The 12,747-nt window shown below is 35.0% G+C and overlaps 2 protein-coding genes across 2 annotated transcripts in view; both read left to right on the forward strand.

The window, feature by feature from the left end:
* LOC144435696 (uncharacterized) overlaps positions 1–7,032 on the forward strand; it is a 443,695-nt gene extending 436,663 nt beyond the window's left edge. The window contains exons 93-94 of the mRNA XM_078124303.1: positions 422–577; positions 4,329–7,032. Coding sequence (XP_077980429.1) covers positions 422–577; positions 4,329–4,413 — 241 coding nt within the window. The 3' untranslated portion in view covers positions 4,414–7,032. The remainder of the gene's footprint in view (positions 1–421; positions 578–4,328) is intronic.
* A 1,562-nt stretch (positions 7,033–8,594) lies between these two features.
* LOC144435353 (lipopolysaccharide-induced tumor necrosis factor-alpha factor homolog) lies at positions 8,595–9,776 on the forward strand. The gene is made up of 2 exons (XM_078123948.1): positions 8,595–8,715; positions 9,628–9,776. Exons 1-2 carry the CDS (start codon positions 8,595–8,597, stop codon positions 9,774–9,776), a joined length of 270 nt encoding a protein of 89 aa, XP_077980074.1.
* The last annotated feature ends 2,971 nt before the right edge of the window (positions 9,777–12,747 follow it).

Raw genomic sequence — 12,747 nt, forward strand, 5'->3', positions numbered from 1 at the left:
GGAATACTAATACTAATTTTATATGTACATTGTTGCAAGAATAAATGTTTTTGTGGTCAGGGTTCATGTTAAATATAAAATATTGCTAAAGTTGTAAAATGTTGGTGAATGCAATGTTATGTGTTATGCTAGACTTGAGCTTTCAAATCAGTTTTTACATGGTGACATACAGTAGTAGCTCCATCGTGCAACCCCCACCCCCCACCCCCATCAACTCATCCCCACACCCCACACACCTTGGATTCTATTTTAACAATATTGATTTCAAAACTCTATACATGTTTACTGTGTGTTGAAGCTCAATCATCTGAACATATAAAATCTATATACTCAAGCTTGTCTCAGCATGCATATACATGTACAGTGTAACAAATACCATTTGTCTGATACTTATTACAAATCGTGATGTTCTGATTTTTAGGGCACGCTATGATGCTGAGAGAGCGGAGGCTGATCGAAGGAAAGGCAAACCCAATGTACAGTTAGATGAAGAAATTCCTGTCATGACTGCAGACAGTTTGAATGGCAACCCAGTCAGAGAAAATGAGTACGGTTTTATTCCACCAAGTAGTAGCAGGTAAGTTTACATACTGAAGTCCTTACTAGTTGATGGAATGACAAGGGGTTTGGTGATCATAAAAAAAGTATATCTGAACAACAGAAATTGCAGTTTTTATGATAAAGAGACTCACTAGTTTTGATTTGGAAGCCTTCATTGTCTAAGCAATTTTATTTAAACCATTTCAAAGTTCAAATTAGATGCTTGTTATAAGATAGTTAGCGTTCAACAGAAATCGTCGTTGTAATGTTGTAACTGTAAATTGATTTCCCAGAATCCAAACTGCGTCAATCTTGACTGTTTTGTTACAATTCTGGTATTTTGCCAGTGTGACATCGAGTTATTGTTATTACCCACATCAAACAACAATAGCTTGTGTTGATCTTAAAATGCCAAAGACACACACACAGTGTTTTGGCAATGTTTGGTGAAATTTCCTGTAATTTCATTGCGATAACAAAGATAATGAGGAGATGAAGTTTTATATGTTTGTGTATTTCCCACCCTTAAAACAGTAATGTACAACTTACAAGTCAAGAAGACACAAATACAGGTTGATCGTGAGTACCGTCCACCCCCTAGACTCATGCAAAGTACATGGTAAAGGAACTGCTTGTATCGTTCAAATGCAATGACACAAGCAGAACACAAATTGATATTTGTTGGGTACTAAATTTCAGACTATTTAATTTTAATATCAACTTTGTAACTGTTGACTCCAAGTAAACAGATCTGTCCACTTTTCAATTATGTCTTGAAATGGAAAAAGGGGAAGAGTAGACTAACCTCGTAATATATGTATGATGGTTTACTAATGTCTACTGTTGAAGGTAGAAACACCCAGTTTCAAATATCATAAAACAATCTAATTTGTGCATAAATATACTAATTTTTTTGTTCTTTTGTTCCTTTCTTCAATACACAGCAAAACAACAAATGATTAGATTTCAGATATTGTTTCAATGTTTAAAATAATTGCTGTTCATTTGCAGTATGAAGCACTAATATTAGAACATATGAAATCATATTACTGTGTTTTGAATTGCTAATATATTGATAAAAATGCAATAAGTGCTCAAATAAAACTGCAATATTTCGAAATGATTGAAAAAAAAATCTTGGTTGGTAACTTGCTGCTAAAGTCTGCTAACTACAAATTATGAAGCTGTGTGTTTATATTTTGAAATTGGGTGGATCTCAAACAAAGTTAGATAAAATGATGTTGGAAAAACACTACAATACAGATAGCACAGTAACACTGCAGTACACTTTGCATGAAGTCACAACTCTACAGTATGACAGTACAGCTCTTCGAACATCATTGGTGACGGTCTCATGATTCTTCCTTCATCAAATTCCTGGGTTTATTGTGTCTCAAGGGTGTAGATTCATGTCATATTGTCAGTTTACCATAAGATTTCTTTCAGAAACCTTCAAGTTTGTATTTCTGCTGAATAATCATAATATTCAGGATGTGAAACATTGGATAGTAAAAACCAATGGGTGACCTCATAATGTGTGTTCATTATAAACTACAATTCAAATCCAAAACCTGAAACAAAATACTGTTTGGCTCAACAAAAATGTTGCTAACATTGCTACATTTTATCATCTGGCTCAACAGTGTGTTTATTGATCCAGACCATAAAATGTAGCAGTTAGTAAGATTTTTGATGAGCCAGACGATAAAATGTAGCAGTTAGTAAGATTTTTGATGAGCCAGATGATAAAATGTAACACTTTTAGTAAGGGTAAGATATTTATCTATGAAAGCCAGTAAGGGACATTTTGTAAAATAAAAAATAAAAAATAATCTTGTGAGCACTACATAATATCTTGTGCGCACGACTTACTATCTTGTGAGCACGACATACTATCTTGTGAGCACAACATACTATCTTGTGAGCACAAGATGCTATCTTGTGAGCACAACATACTATCTTGTGAGCACAACATACTATAAGTCGTGCTCACAACATAGTTTCTCGTGCGCACGACATAATTTTTGAAACACTTTAACACATCCTAAGGAGTCCTAATTTCTGATTGGACAATGCCTTGCATTCAATGGCCACATAATTAATCAATTTTGTTTCTCCTATATTCAAGTGAATGATGACTCAATCATCGAATACCAATGTCCAACTGTTGCCATTTGTCATTTCGCTTATCTTGTTACTGAAAACAGTAATAGAATAGTGATACTGTGAACCCTGATATTATTCGCGCATTTTGAATTTCGCGCTTGATCGAGAACACGAAATTAAAACTGCATGGATGTATTTTATTTTGAGACGTAAGTCAGCCTTGTGACATCATTTTCATACGATGTTACTGTTACTATGAATATTGTGAGTATGTCAGTCATCTCAAGTAAATTCATCTCAGTGAAAACTTGTCGCCAACAGTTTCGTCAAATCCATTGTTTTGTAGCCAACTCGAGTTTCTGTTCTATTCGCATTTGGCGACTTGGCGAATGGGTAGCTGTAACCCTGTTTTGAACTTCATTCCAAAAAGATGCATAACAGAGACACTGACGTGATTTGATTATCGTTTCACCAAACGTGTGACTGTAGCACATTGACGCCTGTTTGTTGACGGCTCCTGCTTTGAGAGTGAGCTTTGACTGCTTCCAGACTTTCGTATTTTTGATCTGGTAACTTGTCTACTTAATTGTACTATAATTAACACCAACAATACATTTGTCACAAATCACCACTGTTACAGTGTGTTAAATTCGCAGCTGTAACAATAGAGGACTGCAATTGACGGTTGCCCACAAAGCCATACTGCCCATCAATCCACAGGGTGCTCAGGCTCATTTAGTTCTGTTTACAAATATAAACAAAACAAAATAAACATACATGTAAACAAACAAACAAACAAACAAACAAAAACAAACAAATAAACAAACAAACAAACAAAGTAAACTGACTAATGAGTAGATACATTCATGAGTAAACGACAACAAACCAACGAACAACCAAACACTGCCCCCCCCCCCCTCGAATGGTCACATATGGAAATAACAAATTCTTGTGAAGCAAAAAAAAAAAAATTCTTGTGAAGCAAAAAAAAAAATTTCTTGTGAAGCAAAAAAAAAAAAATTCTTGTGAAGCAAAAAAATCCCACCAGTTATTTCCATATCTGACCATTCGGGGGGGGGGGGGAAATGACAAATGGCAACAGTTGGACATTGGTATTCGATGATTGAGTCATCATTCACTTGAATATAGGAGAAACAAAATTGATTAATTATGTGGCCTTTGAATGCAAGGCATTGTCCAATCAGAAATTAGGACTCCTTAGGATGTGTTAAAGTGTTTCAAAAATTATGTCGTGCGCACGAGAAACTATGTTGTGAGCACGACTTATAGTATGTTGTGCTCACAAGATAGTATGTTGTGCTCACAAGATAGCATCTTGTGCTCACAAGATAGTATGTTGTGCTCACAAGATAGTAAGTTGTGCGCACAAGATATTATGTTGTGCTCACAAGATTATTTTTTATTTTTTATTTTACAAAATGTCCCTTACTGGCTTTCATAATTTATCATACCAGACAACACAACATTTTCTTTCAGGTTTTATGATTATAATTGTAATTAACACCTGCTTGCAAGTATTTGGAGGTGTTGTCAGAAATCTGAAGGTTTCTGAATGTAACATGCAACTGACAACTTGAAATGGAATCAACATGAAGTAACATATTCTATAATTTGATAATTATTTAGTTGTTTAACATCCTTGTTCTTCTTCCTTTTTACAGATCAACTGTAGCAGAAATTAACAGTTACGAGAACCCCTGGCCAACCAGTACAGATGATTTCACCCTTCAGAAGACACATCTTTAAACATAACTTTTTTATTGGATAATGGTTATTTTCTATATGAATAAAAAAAACAGCATTATATCTCACTTCTGTACAAAAAAAGTCAGACCGTAGCTTTTCATAATGACACAATAATATATGCAGCCTTTGAGTATATATTATATTCTGAAGTCTACAAAAATGGGAAACATTTAAAACCAATAATATCATTAGAAATTTAGAAAGTTCCTGTCATTTTTTCAGATTGTATCCATTACATAACAAATCGTAACTAGATTCAATGCCATTAGCTGATTTTCACAATTAGCAAATTCAAAGGATAACGATTTGCTTGTCAATAATTTTCCTTGCAAAAAATAATCGGGGAACTTTTTGTTATCAGCAATTTTTAAACTATTTGTGATATTACATTCCATAAGATTATCTTCATATAATCTTTGAAAAGTGCCTTGCTATTGGCTCATTTACAACCTAAGATTGCTTTGACATCTGTATTAACCAATGAAAACAAACCTTGCAACCAACTGTTGTTTGAACTGCTGCATCATAAAAATGCTTTAAAACAATATAGTATTTGAAACAGTATTGTTGATTTTCTGTTTGTTTTGCTAAATATAACATTTTATCGTATTTTCTTGGTGTTTTGTTAAATTTTATGATTTTAAGGGATGAAAATTTCAAGAATAGAAATGAAACTAGAAATGTATGTAGTTACTAAAAATGATTGCATGAATTACCAAAATTATCAATTTTTAAACACAAACTTGTATACCTGTTTTTATTTTAGACATTTTTTTTGTGCTCAGTGTGGAATACTTTACTCTCCATCATGATTCTCATAGTCCATCTCCTGCTTAGTTTTTTTTTTAATTTGAAAATTCCTAATGTTTTAGTTTTCAGTTTTGTTGCCTTCATTGTTACCTTCATAGAGTGTAACTTCCTGAAGGAAGTACACACAAATATTTTGGTTCAAACATTATTTTGGTAGGACAAAAACTGTAAGATGTGATATTATTTTGACACTCAGTAGTGGTCTTGGCTGATGCATGACGACATCTGAGCATTACATATCTTATAAGCTAGGTAGGAAATAGACTGTATGATACATTGTTGTTCAATCGGTCTTCTCATGGGTGCTGGCTGATAGGCGTGGTAAGACATGTCATTTGGAGTGGGCTCGAAACAAAAATGAAAATGCTAAGTACAAAATATTCCACATTGCAGTTGTTTGGGGTTTTGTCATATGTACTCTACTTGTTAAGTTAGCAAAGTAACACAAATTGTCCCTTGCAGGGTAATATATACACTATGCAACTATCCACCTTTCTAAAACAGCTTCTATTTCAATGCTGCCATCATTTTCAGAATACAGCTCAAAGATTAAGTAATAATGTTAATCAGTTTTGGTGTGTATCATATTGTTCAACATGTTGACCTATGACATATGACCTAATACTTTGTAAATCTAATCAGGCCATGTCCTCTAAATGCACATACTTCATCTGGTTTCTTCCATTAAGCTTAATACAATGATTCCAGCAGAATGTAGTTTTATTTTTTTTTTATGGATTCCAAAAATTCTATGATTTCATCAAATAAACCCCTGCTCCACAAATTTTATTACTAGTTCACCATATTATTTCAGGATTTGCTATTTTGTGTTAACGCTCTCCACAATTCCAATCATTATTTTGAGTATAAATAACTTGATGTAATATTTTCTGTATTAGATTGTATATTTTAAACGGATACTGTCTAGTTTTGATACATATACTGCATGCTATTTCCAAGTATGAAAAATATAGTGTATGGTTGTTATTGGAGTTTATTACCTCTGTCAATCAATTTACAGAGCTCTCACTCTTTGATCCTGGTGTAAAAAATACTATTTAGATTGTTTTACAAGGAATGTGTGTGAATATACAAAGACTGTGAAAAGTGTTCACATTAAAAGTGTTAGTGTGTGATCAAATAGATGGCTTCCCTTCATTGTATTACCAGCCTCCAAGAAGTTGTTTTTTTAAGTTTTAGATTAGTATGGATAATTATATTTTAAACAGAACTTGTAACATATCAGCTCATGAAACTGAATGAATTTGGAATTTGATTCCTATTATAACAAAATATGTCAAATCAATAGTTGGACCATTGGAAGAATCAAATAAACAATTTATGGATTTTAGCATGTACCATGTCATAAAACCATCTAAATTTCTTAAATGCCCTTTTCATAAAATATGAAAAATGCTCATGAAGTTAGGGAGACCTTTTTGAAAAATGCTCATGAAGTTAAGGAGACTTCTCAACAAAAATGTTCCTGAAGGTTGGGAGACTTGTTGAACACATGTGTTGCCAACTTAGGGAGGCTTCTAATATAATGTAAGATTGGTTGGACACCAGCTCTGCTGCCTGAGTGTACTTATTCAGCATGTTTGAAATAATTTGAATATTTATGAATGTCTAATGTGCATCTGTGATATTATAACTTTAATTTCTTAACTTATCTGCCGTTCTGAACAAATGTTTTCAAATTAAAATACTAAAAATGTAATCATTTCATTTTGACTATAATGTGATTGAGAGGTACCAAATGAGGTTCAGACTGTTATTTATACACATTTTTGATTAATAAAAAGGCCTTTGAATGGAAAATCTCTTTATTTTGTGTCATTTATTTCATCACTATCTGGTGCAATAGAAGAATGTTGACACGAAATGGATCATCTGCATTGACAAATACATTCCCATTCATTTATATTTGAAGTATAACCTGTTTCAAAAACAGCCATTCATGAACCGTCATATATTCACTAACGGCTGATCACTCACCTCGCCCCCACCACCTACCAAATCATTATCATCTCTATGTATTACTCTGTGACATGACCGACCATCCCTATATCATGGGCCATGATGCTAAGATGCTGTAATATTATGAGTTGGGGGGGGGGGGGGGGGGGGGAGTGCCAATGGATTTTTCATCAGCCTGACAAAAAGTCTGACCCCCTTCCCTATAAAACACAAAACAGCTTATAAATCCCCTCATATTTCTAAAACATGATAACCCCCCCCCCCCCTTATAACATTCACATGCCAGGTAGTTCCAATCATGACTCAGAGACAGTGGAGTGTGTGACCATGCCTCGCATATCAAATACTTAACAGTACCATCAAATACTTCACAAGACAGCACTGTCATCTAAATAAGCAACAAATCGTTATATATAGGATTTAAAATATTCTTAGAAAAGTTAAATTCCACCATTGCTGTATAAGGTCAATGCATCTGATAACTGAGTCGTTGGTAGAGGGAGTTGGAGACTTTTTTACAGGGGAAATGGCCAAAATAAATATGATACATATATAAAACACGAACACCTTTGAGGTAAAATATAGGGATATGGAATCACCATGCCAACATATATGACCAGGAAAATTCACCCATTCAGCATGCCAGCTTTGCAATGCACAGCATCTATATACCGGAAACTTCTATATCACTCTTGTCTGTACTATTGGGGGTAACAATAGAGGTATAACGCCCTCGTGCGACAACCTAGGCTGAAGAGGAGAAAGTTTGTAATCTCTCCTCAACCCTGTTACAGTACGGCTAAATAAATCATTATTTGCAGCAAAACGTTTACTCATTTAAGCCAAATCATTTTGAAGTAATATAGATATTCTCTATTCAGACGTCCTGTATCTCTCCTATCTTGTTTATAGTGAAAAATTGTAAGTATTATGCATTGAACTCATTTGACATGTCCATAAGATATTTTGATAGCCATAGGGCAAGGGCTTAATAGATAAAAAAAGTGATGACTGCAAAATAAATAACAAAAATATTTTCATAATCCCACAAGAATGACTGTGTACATATGTGCAATTTGTTTTCTTAATCACCGAACGTTTATTGATTTTTTTAAACGAAATTCTCTCGTCCCATCGTGCACGTACCAGTACATCCATTTAATCAAGTAAAGTAACTGTACATTGTTTTCAGCCACTCTATGATGATAGGATGATCATAAGATGACATTCTCACGTGACGTACACGTGATATAGTTGACAGGATTACCAATCGCCTTGTTATCATGTACAAATAGTTCGTGGACAGGTTGCGTTGAAGCTACAATCGCTGCAACAGTTTCATACACTTGGTGTGATCTGAAAAGCTACCAGTTAACCACAAAATCGTCACCATGTCTGAAAACCCCCAACAACCTGACGGAAAGGAGAGCCTTAAGAGAAGTGACGACATACCACCTCCGTATTATGGAGATGCACAAGTGGATGTCGTCTGTGCGGTACAACCACCGTTAGGTAGGTCACATCAACAGGTTATCGCGATATCAGTGAACATTGGTTTGTTTATTAGACAAAGAGTTGCATATTACAAAGGGAGATGGGTATAAATGGAGGACAATGTTAGACTTTAACATGTTCTTATTAAGAACATCCACCGATATAACACTTTTAGCTGGTCACTTTGACATTGCATTTGTATGCACAAGGATTATCTCAGAACAAAGTGAATACTATATTAAATGATATTGCTAGACACTTTACTCTGACATTTATGTATATGTCTGTTTTAACATACATACATACATACATACATACATACATACATACATACATACATACATACATACATACATACATACATACGTCCGTACATACATACGTACGTACATACATACATACATACATACATACATACATACATACATACATACGATCGTACGCACGCACGCACGCACGCACGCACGCACACACACACACATACATACATACATACATACATACATACATACATACATACATACATACATACATACATGCATACATGCATACATACATACATACACACATACATACATACATACATACATACATACATACATACATGCATACATGCATGCATGCATGCATACATACATACATACATACATACATACATACATACATACATACATACATACATACATACATACATACATACATACATACATACACGCATGCATATACACAGACAGACAGACAGACAGACAGACAGACAGGGGAAGAAATTGGTGCAATATGCTGTTTAACTTTATTGCTCCAACTTTTGAAATGCGAATATCTCGTTGTATTTTTAGAATATGATATCTATCGAGTCAGAGCGACACCTGTGCGTGACCTTGACAACAACTACAACGTTTAATAGTACCTTTTCATTTCACTACATTACAGCCCAAATTACATCAAGTGTTTCCACTTTTGGAGAAGCTCCAGTAAGAATGGAATGTACGAACTGTCGTGATGAGGTGCTGACGAGAACTGAATATAAACCGGGAGCATTCGCCTGGATGTCGTGTGGTGTGATAACTTTGTTCTGGTAAGAATTCGAAGCATACATTTTATTTGCTTTTTTGTTGTCATACATTCGTTCAATTAAGTGAAATAGTGGTAAATCGTTTTTGAGAATATGTCTCGAGCAATGATATGATATTAGGAGTACTGCGGGCGAATGATGCGTAGCGCAAAGGGAAGATAAAATGAGACGTACTCTACGGTTGATAAGAAATTTTACTTTAAGCAGGAGCCAATTTGGAATGGGGGGGGGGGAGATACGTACTCGCGCTTGCAATTATTGTTACTGTACGGCCTAGTATGTGAATGTCCATGCATGCAGTGATAATACATTGAATTCAGGGATAAAGCAAACGTGTTTTAAATGGTTTTTCAACTTTTTTTAAACACAAAAATATGTTTACTCAGACCACTTTACTCGATTTGGTTACCGTATTCTATAGCTATCTGACCAGTGTTGTCATATCTTTCCAGTGTCAGTAAATAACAGATTTCAACTTCAAAATCTTCCGAAACTCGTAGGAGAACAAGAATGGTTCATACAATTACACATCCAAGCTTCTGACTTTCGAAATACTGAGAACTTTGAAAAAAAACCATATTGAGTGTTAGGGTTTTCTTGAAAAGGTACAACAAAATCTCATGAAAACTTAAACAAGTTTCTTAGCCCCATGGGTGTCCAGCTTACAAATGAAACAATGTGCTTGATTGCGTGGGCCTCTAACACGTATGTTGAGTGCTCTAATGTTGATATGGCCATCTACGGTAATCATGACCGATTCTTTCGTTTACGTTTATATTTTACCATAACTCTATCGTATCTTGTTTTGCTTTCCTTTTATTCCCCCCTGATAGCATGTGGTGTGGGTGTTGTGTAATTCCATTCGTCAACGACGGCTTTAAAGATGTCCGCCACCACTGTCCGAAGTGTGACACGCTACTGGGAGTGTGGCATCGTGAAAAAGGAATTTACTAAAATGAGAATATCACAGGATATGTTTACCGTGTATAATGCATCATCTTGTTGTGTTATCTACAAGATTTCCCACTTGACAAAAAAAGTACATCCTAGTGAATCGTTCGAACATATACCGCATGATCAAACATGATACCTTTTTTTACATTATAGTGTTATTATCTCATATGACTGGTTCATTATAGTCATATAGTATGTGTCTTAACCTATCAGTCACGGCTGTCTTCCAAGTCAACGAATACAAACATGTCATATATAGTTTATGAGTCTAGTAAGTCTCTCAATAATTTTAACTCATTCAACTAGTCCGATAGAGTAAAAAAAATTATGTTAATCAGATTTGAAATATCAAAACTTTGGTTTATTTTCAAAAGTAACACCATGTGAACATGTATTATTAGGCTAAGCAATAAAATGAAATATACATACATATCAATTTCACGCTGAAAGATAAACCAGTGACGTCGCAAAATTTTAAAATGTAAAACGTGTATAGTTGTTGTACTTTCTTTCCAACAACCGTGATACATGATTAAAATGGAATTTGATGTACTGAGGAATACCGCTCGATTCCTTTATTTACGTACCTTCATTTCCTTCCTATAGTGTCCTTTGTTTGTTTTTTTATTTTTATTTTTTATTTTTATTTTGTAGTTATGGACCCGGGAGTAATCCCATCGTCCTACTTACATTTTTTTTCATTCTATATTTCTTTATTCCCATATAGGCGATCATTCCCAATTTGAAAGACAAACGGCAATATAAACTTTTGCCCCAAAGTGCAATATAAGTGAAGCATTGATTGTGAAACAGCCAAACATTGACATGACATGTTCTGTAACTAGTGTGGTAGCTAGGTAATACATGTATATGTATATGTAACAGATACAATCCGACCAATATGCGTCGAGCGGTAGCGAGGCGCATATTGGTCGGATTGTATCTGTTTTGTACACCGGCTAATTTCCTTTGTTGTGTATTGAGTTCGAATTCCAATATACTCCGGAGATAACTCATACACTGCTATCATACCACCGCAACAACAACAATAATAATAACAGTGTCTGCGCCATCGTGCATGTCTGCATATCTTCCGGGCTATTATACACTCTAGCTAATACACATACACCCTCTAACAAAATTAGACACTCACTTCACACTACAAGTTCTCAAATACAGTGTCTGCTGTACTGTGCATTTTCTCAGAGGATATTTTTACATTGGAGTGACAATGAAGTTGGATACTCTGATACTCTCTGTACTCTCCATGTTCTTAAATGTAAACTGAGCGAAACGTCGCTTTCGACAAGACATGCTTAGCTACTGAATCAGTGAAAGGTTCACACACACTAACCAAGCTATTGACGTTTATTTGGTTGGGCTTTCGCCATCATCAATCATTCATTTTGACAGCTCTTTCTGGTTGATAACAAACTCGATACTTCGATACAAACATCTTCCTGTTGGAGTCTATTGCGCACACAGTCAATGTCTGTCTAATATACTCCAGATGTTGACTTTTCATTACCATGTCTGTCTAATATACTCCGTGTATGGACTTTTCATTACCCGGATGGTATTTCTCATATTCTCAGCTCCCTGGATTTTGAAGCGGGAAGTTTGCGGACACCTGATTGGCTGATCGCCCGATTAATCACTGTCGCTTGACAAGTAACGCCCACGCCGGTGTACAAGTATAGTTATGTTTGAACTAATAAGTAATGTTAAAGAATTCATGTAAGAAACTGGGACAAGAACAAATATTTTACATGTACCACATTTCAGACAAGGCTATATGCCATTGTAGAAAAGGATTTTTTTCTTCCATCACAGTCCAAAACACAATGACCCCTCCATCTACAATTTTCAAAACAGCATGACCCCACCTACTGCCAATTTCGAAAACAGGGGACACCCCCCCTACACCCCCCCCCCGGCTGAAGAAACTGACCGGTCCCTAATTACTAAAAACCATAACTACGGAAATGACTAATTAGTGTTCATACACACACACACACACACAC

This window comes from Glandiceps talaboti, chromosome 5 (genome assembly GCF_964340395.1).
Source record: "Glandiceps talaboti chromosome 5, keGlaTala1.1, whole genome shotgun sequence".
NCBI lineage: Eukaryota > Metazoa > Hemichordata > Enteropneusta > Spengelidae > Glandiceps > Glandiceps talaboti.

Bases quoted from the DNA above. Each gene is read 5' to 3' on its own strand.
- LOC144435353 (XM_078123948.1), top strand. From the start codon at position 8,595: ATGTCTGAAAACCCCCAACAACCTGACGGAAAGGAGAGCCTTAAGAGA. The intron at 8,716-9,627 runs GTAGGTCACATC...ACTACATTACAG, and splicing joins TGCGGTACAACCACCGTTAG to CCCAAATTACATCAAGTGTT.